We start from the raw sequence: 22,753 nt of genomic DNA, 5'->3' as shown, positions 1-22,753 counted from the left end.
AGTCAAAGTAATCACTCCACAGCACACTTTATGACAATACTGGTGAAAGAGTGCTGATAACTCTCTAACAGTACTTCGGGTGGAGCCTGTCCAACCCCATTGCTTCCCTCTCAGTTTATTCACATTAACTTGAGCGAAGACATGTATGACTGGGTAATGAGTGCATAATGACTATCTATTTTTAACAAGGAGGATATTCAGGTGCTGCCTCTGCTGAAGGAGTTCCTAAAGTGATGTTGTGTCAAAATAGAAAGTGGAATTGTTACAAACTTGAAATTACCTTGGAGGCATTAGGATACTCAAGTGATTGCTTCCCTTGTTTTAAGTGGTAAAGATCAAGTATTTCCTTGTTTCTGCCCAGGAAATACTGAACTGTTGAAATCCATCTGGGAGATTATCTTCAAGGTGCCAAACCTTTTTGACAGCATATGCCAAATTGGCAATAATCTTTGAAAAAAATTATCTTGTATGCCATGGTAATTTTGAACAGATTATTATAGATTCATGGATGATTAATAATAATTATGGACTTTAAGGAAAAAGGATAAGTCCTATTACTTATTTACATGTTTTACTAGTAATAAAAGTATACCAGAGGCAGATTGAAATAAATAAAGCAATTTTAGAAATCTTGTTCAAAAATTGATGTTAGTCTTTGAAAAGCACAATTGAAGAACAATAATACACAGCCCTCTGCCTGGACATTGTAATATGGTCAACTGAAGACCGGAAAATAATTCTGGTTGAGCTGACGGTGCCGTGGGAGGAGGGATGGGAAGAGGCCCACGAGAGAAAGGCCTTGAAGTACCAGCCCTTAGTGCAGGAGTGCAAAGACAAGGGATGGCAGGCATGGTTGTTCCCTGTGGAGATCGGCTGCAGAGGTTTCCCAGCCAAATCAGCATGGCGGCTGTTGTCAGCTCTGGGCCCGGACAGTTCATAGGATGGGGGAAAAGGCAGAATGAGCCTCTTATTGGATTTGGAGTAGGCGAGAGGAGGGAAACTGGAAGCCAGGAGCAGATGGGCAGTGATATGGCCACCACTGCCGGCCCACCAACTGGAGAGTGTCATAGTTAAGGGTTGAAACACTCTTTGAAGGTTGGGAACCACCTGATAACATCTGCTCCTGGCTGAAGGGTACGGTTACCTCATAAGGTATCTGGAGAATGCACCCTAACAGGTGTATGTAACAAGCTGAATACAGTATTATTTACTGTTCTTATCTCTGAATACCCAGTATCCACTCACAAATGACAGAAAAAAAACTATTTAAGCTGAGTAGAGCCAAAGCAAACCGCCCAACCATTTATATCCAAATACTGATGTGTACACCGGGTCTGCGAGGATTTCAGAACATGTCATTCAATATCATGTGTTTTTGCAAAGGTCCAATTATGCCAGGCCAAAATAAGACATCTCCTGTGAAACTAACTCACTGCACTTGGGTTATAAAATAATAATTTCTTCATTTGGCAGTAAAGATGATCAGAATCAAAATCAGGTGTGATGTCACTGACATACCTGTGTGTCGTGAAATGTGTTGTTTTCTCAAGTCAAGTCAAGTCACTTTTTATTGTCATTTTGACCATAACTGCTGGTACAGTACACAGTAAAAATGAGACAATGTTTTTTCAGGACCATGGTGCTACATGAAACAATACAAAAACTACACTGAACTACGTAAAACAACACAAAAACTACACTAAACTATAGACCTACCCAGGACTGCATAAAGTGCATAAAACAGTGCAGGCATTACAATAAATAATAAACAAGACAATAGGCACAGTAGAGGGCAGTAAGTTGGTGTCAGTCCAGGCTCTGGGTATTGAGGAGTCTAATGGCTTGGGGGAAGAAACTGTTACATAGTCTGTATGTGAGAGGCCAAATGGTTCGGTGCCTTTTCCCAGATGGCAGGAGGGAGAAGAGTTTTTATGAGGGGTGCATGGGGTCCTTCATAATGCTGTCTGCTTTGTGGATGCAGCATGTGGTGTAAATGTCCGTGATGGTGGGAAGAGAGACCCTGATGATCTTCTCAGCTGACCTCACTATCCACTGCAGGGTCTTGCGATCTGAGCTGGTGCAATTTCCGAAACAGGCAGTGATGCAGCTGCTCAGGATGCTCTCGATACAACCCCTGTAGAATGTGATGAGGATGGGGGGTGGGAGATGGACTTGCCTCAGCCTTCACAGAAAGTAGAGACGCTGCTGGGTTTTCTTTGCTATGGAGCTGGTGTTGAGGGACCAGGTGAGATTCTCCGTCAGGTGAACACCAAGAAATTTGGTGCTCTTTATGATCTGTACCGAGGTGCCATCGATGTTCAGTAGAGAGTGGTCGCTCTGTGCCCTCCTGAAGTCAACAACCATCTCTTTTGTTTTGTTCACATTCAGAGACAGGTTGTTGGCTCTGCACCAGTCCGTTAGCCGCTGCACCTCCTCTGTATGCTGACTCATTGTTCTTGCTGATGAGACCCACCATGGTCGTGTCATTGGCGAACTTGATGATGTGGTTCGAGTTTGTGTTGCAGCACAGTAGTGGGTCAGCAGAGTGAACAGCAGTGGACTGAGCACACAGCCCTGGGGGGCCCCCATGCTCAGTCTGATGATGTTGGAGATGCTGCCTCCGATCCGGACTGACTGAGGTCTCCCAGTCAGGAAGTCTAGGATCCAGTTGCAGAAGGAGGTATTCAGGCCCAATAGACTCAGCTTTCCAATCAGTTTCTGAGGAATGATTGTGTTGAATGCTGAACTGAAGTCTATGAACAGCATTTGAGCATACCTGTCTTTTTTGGCCAAGTGGGTTAGGGTCAGGTGGAGGGTGATGGCAATGGTGTTGTCTATTGAACAGTTGGGACAGTACGTGAACTGCAGGGGGTTCATTGAGGGAAGCATTACTGTGCAATACATAAAAAACTATAATTTACAATAAGAAATATATTTACATTCACTTAAATAGATGGTAGAAATAGAGAGCAAAAGTAGTGAGGTATTATTCATGAGTTGGCTTATTATCCAATCAGAAATCTGATAGCATTGATAATGTGTCTTCAGGATCCTGTATCTCTTCCCTGATGACAGCAATGAGAAAAGAGCATGTCCTGGGTGATGGGGACCCTTAGTGATGGATGCTTCCTTTTTGAAGCATCATCACCTTTTGAATATGTTCTCGATGCTAGGAAAGCTAGTGCCCACAATGGAGCTGGTTGAACTTACAACTTTCTACAGCTTTTTCTGAACCTGTGCAGTGGCCCCTACCATACCAGATGGTGCTGCAACCACTTAGAATGCTCCCCATTGTTCAGCTGCAAAACTTGCTGGAGTATTAGTAACGTACCAAGTGTCCTCAGACTCCTAATGAAATGTAGCTGCTGACGTGCTTTCTTTGTAATTGCACAGGATAGATCTTCAGAGAGGTTGACACCCAGGAGCTTGAAACTGCTCACTCTTTCCACTACTGATCCCTCAATGAGGACTGGTGTGTGCTCCCTCAGCTTCCCCTCTCTGAAGTCCACAATTAGTTCCTTGGTCTTACTGACATTGAGTGCAAAGTTGTTGTTGTGACACCTCTCAACCAGTTGATCTGTCTCACTCCTGTACGCCTTCTAATCACCATCTGAGATTCTGCCAACAAAGGTTTTGTCATCGCCAAATTTATAGATGGTGTTTGAACTGTGTCCAGCCACACAGTCAAGGGTGTAGAAAGAGTGGAGCAGTTGTCTGAGCATACATCCATAAGGTGCTTTGGTGTTGATTGCTGGTGAAGAGGAGATGTTATTTCACTGACTGTGAATTTTCCGTTCATGGGCATTGCTTTACCCATACCAGGCTGTGATGCAAGCAGTCAATATACTCTCCACCACATAGTTTCTGAGGATGTAGAGGTGTTGCTGTGCTTTCTTTGTAATTACACTTGCATGCTGGGCCCAGGGCAGGTCCACTGAAATTATAAAACTGAGGAATTTAAAGTTGCTGACCCTCTCCACCTCTGATCCCTAATAAGGACCGGCTCATGGACCCTTGGTTTCCTCCTCCTGGTCAATAGTCAGGTCCTCGTTCTTGCTGATGTTGACTAAGAGGATGTTGTCGTGGTACCACCATTCAGCCAGATTTCCCAACTCCCTTCTATATGCTGATTTGTCACTACCTTTGCTCCGGTCAATGACAATGTTGTCATCAGCAAACTTAAATATGGCATTGGAGCTGTGCTTAGCCTCACAGTCATAAGAGTCAGGCAAATAGATCGGGGGCTAAGCACGCAGCACTGTGGTGTACTCGTGCTGATGGAGATCATGGAGGAGATGTTGCCAATCTGAACTGACTGGGATCTGCAGTGAGAAAAGTGAGGATCCTATTACACAAAATCGTATTGGAGCTAAGGTCTTGAAGCTTATTGATTAGTTTTGATGGGCTGATAGTATTGAATGCCAAGCTGTAGTCGATGAAGTGCATCCTGATGTATGCATCTTTGCTGCCCAGATTTTCCAAGGTTGAGTGAAGAGCCAGTAAAATGGCATCTGTTATGGACCTGCTGTGGACCTATCTTGGAGTGGATCCAAGTACTTTTTCATGCAGGAATTGATGTGTTTCATCACCGATTTCTTAAAACACTTCATTACAGTGGATGTAAGTGCTACTGGACAATAGTAATTGAGGCAGGTTACCATGTTCTTCTTAGGCACCTGTATAATTGAAGCCTGCTTGAACCAGATGGATACCTCAGACTTCCAAAGTGAGTGGTTAAAGATAACATTGAACACTCCATCTAGCTGATCAGCACAGGTCTTTGGTACTCGACCAGGTACCCCATACTGGCTGGATGCCATCCATAAGATCACCCTTCTGAAGGATGCTCTTGTGTTGACTTCAGTGAAGAAATCACAGGATCATTATGTAGTGTGGGACTTGTGAAGTTTCTTCCATGTTCTGACAGTCAAAACATCAAATCCTCCTCACCTCCTACAAAAATGCTTATAGGTTATTCAGTATTTCTCTGCGCAAGGGCCTGGATTTTACACACACACGTGCTCTGAACTTTCACACGGTGAACCTGTTCTACCACACACACATGCACACAAAATGCTGGAAGAACTCAGCAGGCTAGGCAACATCTATGGTGTGTTCTACAATATTGGACACTTAGTGGAATGTAGAGGATTGGTTTGAACTTCCATAGATCTTCCAGTTGTTACACTAGAAATTCAGGACACTAAAGGTGCAATATAAAACATATTTTGATTTAATTGAGTCAGTTGAAACTCAGTTATGTTTTCTTGTACTGCATGTTTTAGCTTTTTATCTATTTTAACCAAGATTGGGGATGTAGTGGACAGTGAGGAGGGCTTTCATGGCTTACAGAGAAATCTGCATCAGCTGGAAAAATGGGCTGAAAAATAGCAGATGGAATTTAATGCAGACAAGTACGAAGTTTAGCACTTTGATAGGACCATTCAGGGCAGGTTTTACACAGGGCACTGAGGAATGTGGTAGAACAATTTGTTGAACGTGGTGTCACACGTAGATAAGGTTGTAAAGAAAGCTTTTGGCTCATTGGCCTTCATAAATCAATGTATTGAGTTCAGGAGATGGAATATTATGTTGAAGTTGTATAAGACATTGGTGAGGCTTAATTTGGAGTATTGTGTGCAGTTTTAGTCACCTACCAACATGAAAGATATAAACAAGGTTGAAAGAGTACAGAGAAAATTTACAAGGATGTTGCCGGGTCTGGAGGACCTGAGTTATAAGGAAAGATTAAATAGTTTAGTGCTGTATTCTTTAGAATGTAGAAGATAGAGAGAAAATTTGAAAGAGGTATGCAAAATTATGAGGGGTATATAATGCAAGCAGGCTTTTTCCACTGAAATTGGGTGGGACTACAACCATGGGTTACGGTTAAAAAGGTGAAAAATTCAAGTGGAACATGAGGAGAAATGTCTTCACTGAGAGGATCATGAGAATGTGGAATGAGTTGCCAGATCAAGTGGTGATGCGAGGTTGATTTCAATGTTTAAGAGAAGTGTGGATAGTAGGGTGTATGGAGAGCGATGGTCAGAGAGAGAAGGCAGTCTCAATAGTTTCGGCATGGATTGGATGGGCTGAAGGGCCTGTTTCTGTGTTGTCCTTCTCGATGACTCTAATGCTTGGCAATATCAGAGACATTCACCAACATGTAGTCTCTTTGGTACCTGAGACAGCTATCTGGGGGTTTGCTGAACCAGTTGTTACAGCAGTTCCACCTTTTACAATCAGAAAGGGCTTGTGCTTCACTGGACCTCATTATTTTTTTGGGAAGTGACCCGCTGCAGAAGTTTGCAGTTGGGAATCCATTCCAGGTAACTCGACGACCCAACAAGCAGTAAGTTGGGCACTCTGATCTTTTATAGTCTGCTCTATTACTATGTCATCTTGTTTGTCTCCCTGATGTACATTGATGCAAAGTGATTACTGCCATTTTATAGTCAGTGCCTGTGTGCTGATTTTAATCATTCCTTTGTGGCCTTTTATATTTCTTAGTTTTAATTGTCTGTATAAGACCATGCTGTTTTTTATATATAATGTCAATTGAACTACGTAGACCCTTTGCACCTTTCTTAACATTTTTTTCTGCAGATTTTTTTATGCTTTGTGGATCATTTTTTCTGTTGTAATCAAAAGCGACTAAAAGAAAAAGAAAATTTGATGCCTTTTTTCTGTTCTGAATGTTAAATGTAACATAATTTTCATATTACTCCTGTAAATCATGGAGCTCGCTGCTCTCGTTCATTGGAGTGGTGTGTGAAAAATTGGCCAGTAATGAGAGTTTTATTGCACAAAATCAGCAGTGCTAATGATGCTGTGAAACAGGAGGAGGAGCCAGAAGACCCAAGAGGGCGTTTCATGAAAGCCCTGAGTAGTATTGGCATTGCAAATGCATGCTTATATTTCCCTATGTTTTTAGTCTGAAGCAAGCAGCGCTAGAGCAGGGGTGATAAAAGACAAGAGCTGAATATTTTTGCAGTGATATTTGCAGTTAGAGAGAACTAGTTTTTTTCCCCTTCCCTCTTTGATATACATAAGATAGTAATTGATTTTTCCATCTTCCTTGTATTAATGCAGGCTGAACAATGTCTCAGTATTAGAGGCAGTGCAAACTATATCGAGCATTAAAATGGAATATTTACTGATAGTTCTGTATTTTTCCTGTTTCATCTGTTTATGTGCTTTGGTTTGTCTGTATTTCTCTGGCTGCCAAGAAATGACTTACAAGCATGAAGGTAAGATTGTCCTTCCAGCAAATGAATCATAAGTTATTCACTGAGTAACATGGGATGCAATTATTGAAGTGATTGTACAAATGAACTGGGTTTTTCTGAGAAAGTTTGCTCACACCAGCTAGCTGTGTGAAATGTTATCTTGTGATGTATTCTTGACTTTAAATAGAAATGTATCTTTTGGAGGCCATTAGTATGAATTAATTAGTATTTAAAATATCTTTATCTATTTGTATGTAATGCTTTTTCTTGTATTAAACGTAATACCAGCTGCACGGTTTGAGTTTCTTTTATTGAATGATATGATGTCAAAGTAAATTAAGAGCAAGAAATCGATGTTATGGAAGTAACACTTTGAAAATCAGAAATGGAAATTAGCTTTTTCACTTTGTTTGACATGACTGAAAATCCAAAGCAACATCTACAGTATTTGAATTTAAAACCACCTATACAGAGAATGCAAATGATTCTTTTAAAAAATGTATTTCACTGCGCCTCACCGATATACTTAGAAGTGCTAATCTTGTCTGAAATTGACTAGTGAAATCGCAATGCTGAGTGATTGATGTACAGTTGAGGCAAAGGGAAGCTATTTAATGAACAGCATTGCCTGTAGACCGGGTAATTTCAGTGCACTCAATCACGACCTCTGTCTGGCTCTTTTTATGGATGGGTTTAAACTTCAACTGGAAAAATCAGTATTCCCTTTGGTGGTTGTGATTGTGTGGGGACTTGACCTCTCAGGTCAGGTAGACTTTCAAGTAATACTCAAGTTAACATACATCTACGAGTTCTGACAGTGTCAAAGTCCATCATAACAGCTGGGACCCTGTATTATTTAATAGTTTTCCTCTGCTTACTGACATGAATTGTGTGGGAAATGAATAAATAATTGTCCTTAGATTCTGGATACAGAGTCCTGCATTTATGCTTTATGGCAAATTGTATATCCTTTAATTGTTAAACCATTCTGACAGCTAAAACCTGGAATGAGGAGGTTAAAATGAGACCAAGATCTAAGTTAATCATCAGTATGAATGCTGATACTGTCAGTCTGAGCTCAAAATGGTTGAGCTCTGTACGTTGAGGTAGCCTTTTGTTTCTGACATATAGACTTGTTAATCTATTTTAGAGAAGTGAGACATGATTCCTTTTGTCTGTTGGATGTTGAAATTCACTGCAGTGCAAGTTTTGTTGCCAAAAGTTGTAGTTGGCCAGGGCATACTTGCCATTAACTTTTCAGAGATTGCACTTGTGATGCAGAAGTTCAGGAGAAGGGATGCTTAATTTCCCTATGTGTCTTTACAATCTGTAAACCAGCAGTATAGCTCTGTTTGCTGATATGGGAAACTAGAGTTGTATTACGTTTATGGTTTACCGCATTGTATCTTTTAATCATGCTATCTGACGAGAACAATTACTACTGACACTCAACACTTCATTTTCAATACTGGCATCTCTCAATATGATGCCTGCAAAATTCAGATTAAAGCACATTCACCAATGCATATTATTCTGATTTTAAACAAATAAGATTAAATTAATGGCAATCAAAATGTTGCACCTGGCCTTAAAAACGTAAGGAGGGGGTGACAAAATCATTAGTCAAAAAGTTGTACACATACTCAAAATCAACAGGAATTATTCATTATATTAATATATAAATTGTGATGTTTTTCTATGACCCACCTGCCAATGGCGTTACAGGCAATGTCAATTTGCTGAGAACAAACTAATCTACATTTTATTATCCTAGCCTAGGTGAGAATGTCAAAGCGATATAATAAGCATTCATGGGTTAATTTCACAGGCAATTATATTATTGTAATTGTATATCTAATCTATAAAGCCATTTTAACACTGCTAGGTAAATGTAGGAAGGAAGTGGGATGTATGTGTATGTTAGAAGTATGAATAACCCTATGACATGCCACCTTTTGTGAAATAACATACTCATCTTCTTCTTTTTCCTATCAAAAATATACTTCATAAAAGATACCTATTGTGTAGGGGAGAAAAGCATTTGGCACTGTTAAACTGTGGAGAACAGAGCTGAGATTTCCCCAGTTGTACACTGTAACTTAATTCCCTGAACTCATCACTGAGCTGAATCCTCACTACATGACTCAGCATAGGATTGTTTTCTTTTGTCTTGTTTTGCTTCATCAGTTTTTCCTCCCTGCAGTTTTCTTCTCCTGACTGCCTCTTCACTAACGTGACTTTTACATATGGCTGGACGTTCACACTCCAACACGTTCCATCTTGAATCTGTCTATGAAAGTTTAGACATGAAATTATTGAACAGTTGTCTTTAGCACTCTGGAGGTAGATATTAAACTTTTCATGAAATATTAAATTATGTTTTGATAAGCAGAAATAAAGAACCTCTGATATTTAACAAGTTAAGATTTTCCTCAATATTATATGAATTATGTGTCCTGTGGTTTCCCAATTAAGTTCTCACTTTTTGTATTTGGCCATTCAAATGATTTGATAATTTTGACCATATTCACACGTTAGTTTTTAGAACAACTGCTGTGATGATAGATATTTTTAATCAATACAATTGCTGGCTGACAATATCTGATAAATTGCATTCATGAGAGCATGCTCTGATATTGTTATATACAGTATGCAGTATGTAAACCAAGTGACAAATAAATTAGCAGCCCCACAGTTTGTTTTTCTAATTTTAGTCTCATTGAAGTAAAAAAACACCTAATTAAATGTAAGTCCAATCAATGAAAGAGCTCAGAATTATTTTGAATGTCATTTATTTCTTCTTGTTCCTTCTGGAAAATTGCAGGCTATATAGTTTCAGCACCAAAATTAAACCTGATTTTTGTCTTTGTCTGCCTCATAGAGATACCTGGTGTTGTTTAAATTTAAGTCTGTTGTGTGATTGTTTTTCAAAAAATCTATTTTGTTTTGAAGCTATTTGGAATATTTTGTATTGTAGATTTTTTTTAACTTTTCTGATATAGGTCTGAATCTTAATTAAGTTGTTTACACTTTGGTCAATTACTCTATACAGTCATTATATAAGTTAAACAAGTTAGTTTCAAGGGATTTGTTGTTGAAAACTGCAGCCGGTGTTTACATTAATTATTCTTGCATGGCTCAAAAACCCTTTGAGTGGGCTGGCAAAATCCCAAGAGCCAAGCTAATGAAGTTTATATGATTATTGGAACCGCTGAGAGTACTGCCGACATTTAGCATAATCCTAAATGTGTTTGTTTGTTGGATGATTTAATGTTGGGCTTTTATTTTATTATGGAAACAATATTTGATTTCATGCTTTTCCAGTTCTTCAATGGAAATATGCAATCTAGCAATTTTATAGAAGTGTAAATATGCTTTAGTTTTGATTTATTATTCAGTGTGTTTCTTTCTTGATGTTCACTAAACTAATAAATTGCTTTTGGCCTGAAAGGAGTTCATAGTGTAATTATTGCTTGTAGTCTGGTTTCCCAAGGAAAAATTGAAATGAGATTTATGCATCATGCCGTAAATATATCTTTATTATTATATAAACAGTATTTCAATATTTTGCTTCAAGGCACACATTAGTTTTCCTGTTACATTAGAAACAAAAGGAATTCAACATTTATTGCTGCTTGCTCATAGAATGTGAACGTATGCAGATAATCTGTAAAGCAAAAGAAAACCGGTATTCTTTTTAATCCAATATTGACTAATTTTACCAGTACCTTAAATAGTTTATGTATGGAGTGGAATTGTAATTGCAATCTTGCTTAATCCAGCTGTGACTCCTACCATATCTCCTGTTATTTTCATCCCACTATTACAGTCGAATGAAGGAAAGGAAATTCGTCTTGTTAGGTCTACCTGATCAGATTATATCAGAGTCTGTCAGCAGAGGTGACACTGGAAGCAAAATCGCTTTGATCCAGAGATTGCTCCAGAGAAGTGAATTGTGGTTTTCAGAGGTTATCCACCTTGTGACAAACTAGGTTCTTTGTTTTAAACTTCAATGACTAGAGCACAATTCAACAGAAGTTTTAAACTTTCAGCTGAGTCTCTCCATAGTTCTTGCAATATAATAGAACTTCACTACAAGGTATCTGGTCTGTTCATCTACCTTACCTGTGGGGAAGAAATTTCTAGTCTGATCCTTGTCTGATAGTTTTGCTCCCCAGGGCTGCATGCTCAGTCCACTGCTGTTTACTCTGCTGACCCACGACTGTGCTGCAACACACAGCTCGAACCACATCATCAAGTTTGCCGATGACACAACCGTGGTGGGTCTCATCAGCAAGAACGACGAGTCATCTTACAGAGAGGAGGTGCAGCGGCTAACGGACTGGTGCAGAGCCAACAACCTGTCTCTGAATGTGAACAAAACAAAAGAGATGGTTGTTGACTTCAGGAGGGCACAGAGCGACCACTCCCCGCTGAACATTGATGGCTCCTCAGTAGACATCGTAAAGAGCACCAAATTTCTTGGTGTTCACCTGACGGAGAATCTCACCTGGTCTCTCAGCACCAGCTCCATAGCAAAGAAAGCCCAGCAGCATCTCTACTTTTTGTAAAGGCTGAGGAAAGTCCATCTCCCACCCCCCATCCTCATCACATTATACAGGGGTTGTATTGAGAGCATCCTGAGCAGCTGCATCACTGCCTGGTTTGGAAATTGCACCATCTCGGATTGCAAGACCCTGCAGCGGATAGTGAGGTCAGCTGAGAAGATCATCGCAGTCTCTCTTCCCGCCATCACGGACATTTACACTACACGCTGCATCCAAAAAGCAAACAGCATTATGAAGGACCCCATGCACCCTTCATACAATCTCTTCTTCCTCCTGCCATATTGGAAAAGGCTCCAAAGCATTCAGGCTGTCATGACCAGACTATATAACAGTTTCTTCCCCCAAGCTATTAGACTCCTCAATACCTGAAGCCTGGACTGACACCTTGCCCTATTGTCCTGTTTATTATTTATTGTAATGCCTGCACTGTTTTTGTGCATTTTATGCAGTCCAGTGTAGGTCTGTAGTCTAGTGTAGCTTTCTCTGTGTTTTTTTTTATTACATAGTTCAGTCTACTTTTTGTACTGTGTCATGTAACACCATGGTCCTGAGAAACGTTGTCTCATTTTTATTATGCACTGTACCAGCAGTTATGGTCGAAATGACAATAAAAATTGACTTGACTTGACTTGACTTCTGATTTCACTCAGTCATTGCTTAAGGTGTTAAGTTGAAGGAACCATTCTTTTGGTGAAGGTGGGAGAGAAGATTGACTGATTTAACTGATGAAGCCTGAACATTGTTGTCATGCTGGCTCATGGAACATCTTTCCATTCACCTGGACCAGAATCTCCAGGACATCAAAATGTAAAGCTCAGATATCGTTCATGTTTTCTCAATTTGCCTTTAAGTGAAAACAGCTGGACTGTATTACCAATTATCCTTTGCTGGATGCCCAACAATTTTTTCTCCCCCACCCTAACCTTTCTTTTGTGCCTCAAGTTCAGGCTGTTACTCTAATATGAAACAAACGAGTCATGCTTTTGAAGGATTTTGCCAAGAAACACGTGCTATAGCACACGATATTATAGTGATAGCATGCTGCCTTCCCTTTGTTAGGCAGCCCCTCATAATCAAGGTTAGGTTGCTTTCCACCCAGTTCCGAGGTGTCGGATATGCTGCTATAGCATGTCCCAACTCCAAAACCTCAGCCATAGAGAAGGACTGGAACAGTAAGGATCTTCAAGCTATTGTCCTTGGCTCGTAATTATTGAGACAAACTCCTATAATTTCCTATCTAATATGTTGTGAGGACTCCATCTGAAACCGATGAGGAGGAATTTCTTTAGCCAGAGAGTGGTGGATCTGTGGAATTCTTGGCTGGAGGTAGCTGTGGAGGCCAAGTCTCTATGTACATTTAGTGCAGAGCTTGATAGAGTCTTGTTTGATCAGAGTATGAAAGGATGTGGAGAGGAAGGCCGAGATTGTGGCTAAGAGGAAAGTTGGATCAGCCATGATGGTCTCGATGGGTAAAATGGCCTAGTTCTGCTCTTATATCTTATAGGCTCTACAATGAGTCAACAAAAAGCACCATCCACAAAATGCTGGAGGAACTCAGCAGGTCAGTCCTGATAAGGGGTCTCTGCCCAAAACGTCGACTTAGTTTTCCTCTCCATAGATGCTGCCTCAATGGCTGAGTTCCTCTAGAATTTTGTGTGATTTTGCTCTGGATTTCCAGCATGTGCAGAATCTCTCGTGCTGTAGAAAATGGTACAATTATATTTTCATCGCAACCAGAATTTGGCTGTGCTGCTTATATCCTGTAAAGGAATGTTAAAAATGTATCACACAATAGATTTCTAGACTTTTCTGTTTTCATTCTGAAATACGAGGCTTTCTCTGATTCATATAATGAAGGGGTCAAGTAGAGATAAATCATTGTTTGACTATCTGACAAAGCTCAAAGCCTTTGAGAGAGCACAGCTTATAAATTCCTGTGGCATAGTGTACAACCAGTTCATTAAAAATATATGAAATTGCTTTTAATTTTTCATGTAGAACAAAGGGAACAATAATCCTCTCTTGGCCTCTTGAGAGGCCAAGTATACCATTTGTTAAATGTAAAGAACAACTTCACTGATGCCTTTATCAGTTCTGAACTTGTCAGGTTTTCAAGTACTACTTACGGCCAGGAGATAGTTGCTAGAATTATTTTTGATGCTGTTCATAATGATGGCTTTACCATTCTGTTCATACGGGTGTGTTCTCACTGTTGTGAAGCTAGGCTGGTACTTTTAGACCTCTGACTGTTCAGAATCAGTCAACCAAAAGCATGTAATGGTAAACCAAATGTGTTGTCCAAACGTTATCTGCTCATTTCTAGAGATATTTGGAGGCTCATTTGCATTTGGAGTGAGAATACCAGAATATGTGATGGGAAGTTTTATATGGGGTGTAATATTATGTATTCAGTCTATTTAGGATCAACTTAAAAGTTTTGCACAAATGATTATTTTTTTTTAAATAAAATTATTTCTAAAATGATTGGACACTTTAATAGTTACTGTAGATGAAGTGGTATTCAGGTAAGTTTTGAAATGGTAGTTAAGGCCTCTGCATAATCTGAAATATGATGTAGCTAAATAATCATTGTATTCCTCACCTTTATAATACATCGTGAAAAAGACTGTTCAAAGAGGCTACTCAAAACATTCACTTTCATTGTTGTCTGTTGTGAAACCCATTTAATATCTCATCGCTGACATCTTCCTTTCTCAAGAATATATTTTATCCAATAGCAAACGATTACACCCCAACAGCTCTACTAAAACTACTTCTGAGCTAAGTAACGAGACAAATTGCCTGACATTACTTGCTCTACAATGTATTGATTTTGAGTTAGGAGCACAAAGGAGAGTTGAAGGACTGTGCAACCTAATTAATGATGCTCGGGAGCACCTTGCGAATGAGTAAACTTTTCTCATGTTTTATTTTCTTCTTTTTCAGAGGCATGTTGTAGAGACATTTTTTGGATTTGATGAAGAATCAGTAGATTCAGAAACCTCTTCATTAGCCTCGTGTACAACTGATAGGACACCAGCAACTCCGGAAGAAGAATTGGAAGAGGTGAGTGAATTTATTGTGTTTGTCTGGACATCTAGCTGGAATTGAATGGATACTAAAATGCATTCAGCAGTGAATTGGATTGAATGTTGGCCTGTAAAGGTTTTTAAAAATGAATTAAACTTCATTATGTATTTGCATTGCCAATAGGTTTACCACTTAGCTTAACAAAGAAAAGATCTCTGATTGACAACTGTACATGCTTAAAAGCAGTGCGAATTACTAGACTAAGGCAGAAAGTGCTGGAAATACATAACAATATTTGTGAACAATTGAAAACATTAAAGACTCTGAGAGAAACTCTGCTCTTTACAGAAGCTTGCCTTTTTCCTTCCAAGTGCTTGAAAATATTTTGCCTTTTGCATTCTTTTCATTGGTGGAATCAGTGGAAAGCTCAGCAATATCATTAACTCTACCTGAGGAGTTCCCAATCACTCACAAGGACACATGATCATTAGAAAATTGGAGCAGGAGTAGATCTTCACGCCACTCATGCCTGCTCCACCATACAGTTAGATTATGGATCATCTTCGCTGACCTCAACTTCTCTTCTGTGCCACTTCCCCACAATCCTCAATTCCTCGATTTTTGAAGTATTTATTTATCTTCACTTTAAATATTTCTAATAATCTGACCTCCACCATCCTCTGAATTCCAGAGAAGAAACTTCTATGCATCTCAGTGCACGGGCTCTAATTTTGTAGCTACATCTTATTGTTTGTGATTCTTCCACTGAAGAAAACATCTTGGCATTAATTCTGTCAAGCCTCTCTTATATCTATGTTCAAATAACTTCACCCTTTATTCTAAGCAAAAATTAATACAGACATAAATTGCCCAGGCTCTCTTGGCTCATCCTCATCCAGGAATTAGCCTGATGAATCTCTTTTGGACTGTCTCCAATGCTACTTTATGCTTTTTTAGTTGAGTGGATCAAATTTGTAGACTTCATTTATAGGTCTCTGCTGTTGTGGTCCTTTTTGTCACGTTGAGACAGCAGAGGGCATTCCAGGTAGTTCTTATCTCTTCTGACTCTTCAGGAAGCTGCACATTTGCTCTAATGCCTGTGCAGACACCAGGGTTGTACATCATACTTACCCCAATGGTGCTGGCTATCTTTATTGTTCTGAGGAGACTTCTGTGCAGCCTGATGAGACGACATTGAGGATATCTAGAATACCGTTTGCCATTTTCTATTTTTCTTGCCTCGCTGTTCCACTCAGGATACAGCCAATGCTGTTCTAAGAGGGCTGAGAAATTTTTGATGCGGCTGATTAAATTTGAAATAAACCTGACAGAAGAGCAGTGAAGTGATTAGACTACTCAGTCTTATTAACATGTGATTGGCCACTTGAGCTGGCTGTCGAGATGGAGGTGGAGATGGGGGATGTTGTAAGTGTAATTATAAATATGAGAGGGTTCAACTTGGAAGTAATGATGTGAGTAACATACTGCTCCTGATCTTGATGGGGAGAACTGGTTCATCATTTTTGCTGGTGTATGCCACCACATTGGCTTCAAATCTGCTCCTTTGCTTGCCTCATATCTTGCCAATCAACTTTTCTCATCGATCATCATTGTGTTATGCCCACTAAATCGTAAACGTGATGTTTATTTTATACATATTAGGAGTCCTGTGGGACAGGAAACAATGAGAGGCATACACACAAAGTGCCTGGGAAAATAAATTGTTCATCTTTTATTTACCCGGGACATGGATCAACAGACACAGTGCCCCAATTAATTGAAAGGGCTGTACAGACAGTGACATTGGATTCTGGTTAATTGGGCTGTTGGTTAATCACGCCACTTATTTGAGACAGCTCGTAAAGTTCAAGAGCTAAATCAAGAAAATATACAGGATTTCCCAGTTTTCAATTATTTGGGACACTACGCTGCTTAATTGGGGCAGGAGACTGTTGCCAAACAGTTTTTAACTAACAAGAGAATGTATGCAGGTGCTGGAACTCCAAGCAGCGCATGGAAAATGCTGGAGGATTTCAGCAGGCCAAGCAGCATCTATGGAAAAGAGTATAGTCAACGTTTTGGGCTGAGACCCTTCATCAGCCAGTCACGTGCACTTGCGTGGCTTTGAGATGCCACACCGTGCTTAGAGTAAATCAGCTTTTAAATAGTGTCAGTTGCATACTTCTCAGTTCAAAAAGCAGTGATTTTTGTCACTGATAGTTGGCGTGAATAAGCAGAGAGAAAATTCAGAAGGGTTTTGCTCGCCACAGTTTCTAGCATTCAGTCTTGGAAATACCAGAAACAGTTGGGAATGAAAATGAAATGATTCCATAACTTCAATAAGTTAGGAAATTTGAAGCTATTGACAATCATTTTGCATGTTACAATGAAAATGAAGATTTGGAGGATGCAATTGTCTGAAGCATTGTATGAAGGCAGTTAGTTATCTGCACCAGGCGTCTCTGTTGATGTTGTCCATTTACAATCAACAGAATCTGGCAGATGAATTCCTCCATTGATAACAATTAGGTACTAATGCACAGTCTTGTGTTACTGCGGGGTTATTGGTAGTGTTCTAAGTTGTTCAGTATTTCATTTAAATACATACATTGTTACTCAGTCAAACAGTAGTTTGTGTATTTTTTTTCTTTACTTTTAATTATTTCCATGAAACTGGCAAATCAGGGTGGCCTCTTAATTTGGCCAAAATGTACTGGTTCTGATGTGTCCCAGTTAATATATATATATAATATTTCAGAAATATTCTTAACTTTTAAAAAATTTATGAGTTTGACAGCCCACCTGGGGTTTGAAATTTAGCCAAACCACCTCCCCCAAACCACTCTCTTAACTCGGCCAACAATAGTGCTGGTGATTTGGAAGAAATTGACAACAACAGTTTGGGTGCACTGAGGTCCAGAAGAATATTGTTTGGTTTGGTTGTATATAGGTAGTCAAATGACAATAAATTTGAACATGAACTTGAATTTGATTTATTCCAAGTAAGCTTGGACTTGCACGATAGGTCAGATGTCTCACTAGCTGAAAATATAGAGTTAGAGAAACATAAATTTGGAAGAGGAATACAAAAGCTAATCACTATTACATGTTTTGCACTTGTTACTAAGGGTGCGTGGGATCAGGATAACCTGAAGAACCTTAAAGAAATCTTAAATACAAAGTACACTGCAGATGCTGTGGTCAAAGCAACACGTACAACACACTGAGGTCCTCAACAAGAGGAACTCAACAGGTCGGGCAGCATCCATGGAAACGAGCAGTCAACTTTTTGGGCTAAGACCCTTTGTCAGGACTGAAGGGGGGGGGGGGCGGGGGCAGGGGTCCCTGCCCCCTCCCTCTTCAGTCCTGACGATTTGTCTCGGCCTGAAACTTGACTGCTCGTTTCCACGGATGCTGCCCTACCTGCTGAGTTCTTCCAGTGTGTTGTACTTAAAGAACTCTTGATGGGTTCCATGAAGTTCAGGATTTCCTGAAACTGCCACGTAGCTGATTTCCTGATTTGACAAAGAATGAAGTGATACACATTAATGGTGGAAAACTCAGTTGTAGAAAATGATTAGGTGCAAAGACAAGAGAGTCAAACTAAAATAGCATAGAAATCTACAATACATTACAGGGCCTTCGACCCACAATATTGTGCTGACCATACAGCCTACTCATAAACTGCCTAGAATTTCCCTAGCACATAGTCCTCTATATTTCTAAGCTCCATGTACCTATGCAAGAGGCTCTTAAAAGACCCTATTGTATCCGCCTCCACCACCAGCAGTGCATTCCACACACCCACCACTCCCTGTGTGAAAAACTTACCCCTGACATCCCCTCGGTACCTATTTACAAGCACCTTAAAACTATGCCCCCTTGTGTAAGCTGTTTCAGCCCTGGGAAAAAGCCTCTGGCTATCCACACGATCAATGCCCCTTATCATCTTTTACACCTCTGTCAGGTCACCTCTCATCCTCCGTCACTCCAAGGAGAAAAGGCCAAATTTACTCAACCTATTCTCATAAGGTACACCCTTCAATCGAGGCAACATCTTTGTAAATCTCCTCTGCACTTTCTATAGTATCCACATCCTTCCTGTAGTGAGGTGACTAGAACTGAACACAGTACTCCAAGTGGGGTCTGACTAAGGTCTTATATATGTCTAACATTACCTCACAGCTCTTGAACTCAATCCCACGGTTGATAAAAGCCAACACACCATATGCCTTCTTAACAACTTTCTCCCAAATTGTTTTTTTTATATTAAATATGGGAAAGAGATGTTACTTCAGGTCTGTGATCTTTTGTCATCACTGGGGACGTAAAAAGATAAAAGTTAGTTATGAGTCAGTGAGAAGATTGGGAGGAAAGGTTGAATAAAAGGAATGTTTATTATAGGATGAGTCAAGATAGCTTAATGGGGGCAGTTGCAACAGACCAAGTTTCTAGGGTTTCTGTAACATATTCTGAAACCTCCTTGGCAGGCTAGAAGGATAAGAAAAAATGAGTTATCCTGATATAAAGACGGTAAATCAAAAAATGCTGAAAGATATGAGCACATCTTGGCAGTGTCTGGGAAAAAGATAATTAATATTTTAGATGAGTGTGTCGTCATTAGACGTGAGAAAGAGAAAAATCAGTTGGTCTAGGTAGCAGAGATGGTGACTGAGAATTTTCTACTTTTTATTTCAGATTTTCAGCAGCTGCACTCTTTTTCTTCATTTCCATTTGCTTCAGAAGAGTTGGCGAATTGCATACTTAAACCAAAAAATTTGCAAGTTTTGATTTCAATTAAAAATGAACAAACCCAGTTCCTGCATTTCTTTTTTTCTTCTTTTCTAGGTCCTAAACAGAGAAGAGTCCGAACTGAGGTTTCGCCAGCTTACTCAAGAATATCAGGCTCTTCAGAGAGCTTATGCACTGCTTCAGGAACAAGTTGGTGGGACACTAGATGTGGAGCGAGAAACCCGGGTAGGTTACAGAGGCAGAAATGTCTTGGAGAGATGCTGTTTCATCAGAAGCTCTCTGTCTTCATTTTCCAACTCTTCTCCCTTCTTAGCATAACATGGGTTTAGGAGCTCCTTTCAGCTATGTCGCATCACTCAAACCACCCAGCATGTAGCCACAAATAAATCCAGAAAACTTAGATCTTTTTTAACATCTAGGATGCACTTAATTTGCCTTATACTGTATATTGATATCTCTTAGAATTTTGCTGTGGTGTGTTGGTCACACGTGACTTACAATAAAAAGTAACATTCAACAATTATGAAGAATGCTGAATTATGTAAAAATTAAGTTAGAGGGTAAAGGATGGGTTTGTAATAAAATGTGCATAAAATACATAAACGCCAGCATATATAACCATATAACTATATAACAATTACAGTGTGGAAACAGGCCATCTCGGCTCTCCTAGTCCGTGCCAAATGCTTACTCTCACCTAGTCCCACTGACCTGCACTCAGCCCATAACCCTCCTTTCCTTTCCTGTCCATATACCTATCCAATTTTTTTTTTAAATGACAAAATCCAACCTGCCTCTACCACTTCTACTGGAAGCTCATTCCACACAGTTACCACTCTCGAGTAAAGAAGTTCCCCCTCCTGTTACCCCTAAACTTTTGCCCCTTAACTCTCAACTCATGTCCCCTTGTTTGAATCTCCCCTACTCTCAATGGAAAAAGCCTATCCACATCAACTGTATCTATCCCCTCATAATTTTAAATACCTCTGTCAAGTCCCCCCCCCCAACCTTCTACGCTCCAAAGTATAATTTACATGTATTTACAAAGTAATCAGCATTATAAAAAGTGAAATGAAGTGTCCACCGTGCAGTGACAGGCTAATTAGAATGGTTGATCCAATTAACTGTCTGGAGGAAGAAGCTTTTAGGATAGTGTGAACATTTTGTTTTAATAGTCCTATAGCCCTTTCCAGAAGGGAGCTTATGGAAATGTTAGTTTGCAGGATGGGTAATGTCTGTAATGACTTTCCTGCCCACTTCTTTGTCCTGGGCACATACGAGCCCTGCAGAGATGGTAGACTGTAGCCTATGATCTGTTGACCTAACAGTTCACTGTAGTTCTCATATATTGTGAGAGGGCGCTGCACCAAACCAGACTGGAATGGCTGATGTGAGGATACCCTCTATGTTGACATGAACCTGCAGGAAATACAGTGAAAGTACCAGTCATTCCAGAAACAAATCAGCCTGTGAAAGTGCATTGATGCATTCAGTGATAGAGCACAGAAAATGTCTTTCAGCACACCACCTCCATGCACTACTATTTTTTTGCCCATCTGCACTAATCCAATTTGCCTGCGTTAGGTCTGTGTCCTTCATACGTTTCCTATTCATGTGCCTATCTAAATATCCCCATCTCCTCCAGAAGAGAGTTCCATTTATCAACCATTCTTGTGTAAGAAAAAAATATTCCCCCCCAGGTCCCCTTTAAATTTAAAGCTGAGTTTTTTTTGTGTACGATTACATGAATGTGCAGGTGTAATGAAAAACCTACTTGCAGCAGCATCCCAAGCATGTAACGTCAGATACAAAACATTCACAAGACAAAAGGTAAGTTAACAACATAAATTGTACAAAATTATACAGGAAAGAACAGAATTAGGACAAGCAAGCAAAGCAAAGTCTATTGTAGTGGAAATGAAGTCTGTTGTAGTGTGTCACTTCTGAATTGGTGCAAAGCGAGGTTAGAAGACACTTGTGTTAGGTGAGATATTAAAGCGGAGAATATCTTCTGAGGAAGTAAAGCCGTTGCTTTCTCTGGAGGAAGAATGAATAACATTGTAAGGGAGTGGTGGGACTGGGGTTATTATTGCTCCAGTGGCAAATTAAAAGGAATACCTATTTACTAAATAGCTTAATTTTATACTGTAAATTTCTATAAAAATTTGCAATTGTATTTTAACAGACTCGTGAACAACTTCAAGCTGATCTTTTTCGCTGTCAAGCTAAAATTGAAGATCTGGAAAAATCCCTCGCAGAGAAAGGACAGGTAAAAGGCTCTGAGCAATACCACATGGAAGTGGCTGTAGTACTATAGTGCATTGGCATTCTGGGTCATGAACTACAGGTCTCAACTTGCTTGGAGACTTCATGAAATCTGCACCTTCCTTTTACTAAACACAGCTTCATCTTTCCCAAAATCATAATAGGTGTAATTGCATACGTCACAGCTGAACATACTTCAGAGAACGAATTCTGACAAATTATACAAAAGAAGCTAAATTATTTTATTAATTTCTAAAAACACATTTAACCTCTGTCCTTATTCTGCTTCCCTTGCTTATTAATGAACACTTTCCTTTTGTTAGTGATCTCATACCTGGCTCCAGAATGGCCGTTTAGCTTCTGGGAGTGAAGGTTTTGGCCACTGATGAGTTTTGTTGAATGCAAATATATCAGTGTCAGCCTGAACCTCCCTGGTTTCTGTTCAGATCAGTTTCAAAGCTGTAATATTAAATTAATTTGTTTCAACCATCCTTGTCTTGTTAACCCTGATACTGAGTAGGGTGCTCAGTGGTGCAACTCATGTTATTTTCATTTGCAGTTTGGCTTCTTTTCACATTGGTTACTTCTTGGTTTTCGTATGTTTATGTATAGTTTTTCATAGCATTTTATTGTAAATCCATTAGGGTTAGGGTTAATCTTAAGTTAATATGTAGTGACATAAACATACTTTAATAATAGATTTCATTTGAACTTTGCAGTGAGCTGATAAAGCTGCTGCCTTTTAGTATTCTTTGAGTTGGATTCAACCCTGACCTTTGATCCCGCCTGCCATTTTCCCTGAGACTGCTTGGGTTTTCTCCTGAATGTCTGGTTTCCTTCTATACGTAAAGGATTTGTGGATTAGACACTGTAAATTGCCTTTAGTTGATGGGTAGATGGGGACAATAA

The 22,753-nt window shown here is 39.7% G+C and overlaps 2 protein-coding genes across 6 annotated transcripts in view; both read left to right on the top strand.

The window, feature by feature from the left end:
• Positions 1 to 22,753, top strand: part of LOC140726365 (janus kinase and microtubule-interacting protein 1-like) — a 395,420-nt gene that overhangs the window by 288,371 nt on the left and 84,296 nt on the right. For all 5 annotated transcript variants that reach the window (XM_073042649.1, XM_073042647.1, XM_073042648.1 and 2 more), the window contains 3 exons: positions 14,744 to 14,863; positions 19,676 to 19,804; positions 21,765 to 21,848. In XM_073042649.1, coding sequence (XP_072898750.1) covers positions 14,744 to 14,863; positions 19,676 to 19,804; positions 21,765 to 21,848 — 333 coding nt within the window. The remainder of the gene's footprint in view (positions 1 to 14,743; positions 14,864 to 19,675; positions 19,805 to 21,764; positions 21,849 to 22,753) is intronic.
• LOC140726370 (uncharacterized) lies at positions 6,860 to 14,858 on the top strand. The gene is made up of 2 exons (XM_073042659.1): positions 6,860 to 7,250; positions 14,744 to 14,858. The coding sequence occupies exons 1-2, from the start codon at positions 7,145 to 7,147 to the stop codon at positions 14,773 to 14,775; spliced, it is 138 nt and encodes a 45-aa protein (XP_072898760.1). The 5' UTR covers positions 6,860 to 7,144; the 3' UTR covers positions 14,776 to 14,858.

The sequence above is a fragment of the Hemitrygon akajei genome, chromosome 4, assembly GCF_048418815.1.
Source record: "Hemitrygon akajei chromosome 4, sHemAka1.3, whole genome shotgun sequence".
Taxonomy (NCBI): domain Eukaryota; kingdom Metazoa; phylum Chordata; class Chondrichthyes; order Myliobatiformes; family Dasyatidae; genus Hemitrygon; species Hemitrygon akajei.
The sequence above is the reverse complement of the archived record's forward strand: the minus strand, read 5'-3'. Positions and strand labels throughout refer to the sequence as shown.

Bases quoted from the DNA above. Each gene is read 5' to 3' on its own strand.
- LOC140726370 (XM_073042659.1), top strand. From the start codon at position 7,145: ATGGAATATTTACTGATAGTTCTGTATTTTTCCTGTTTCATCTGTTTA. The intron at 7,251-14,743 runs GTAAGATTGTCC...CTTCTTTTTCAG, and splicing joins AATGACTTACAAGCATGAAG to AGGCATGTTGTAGAGACATT.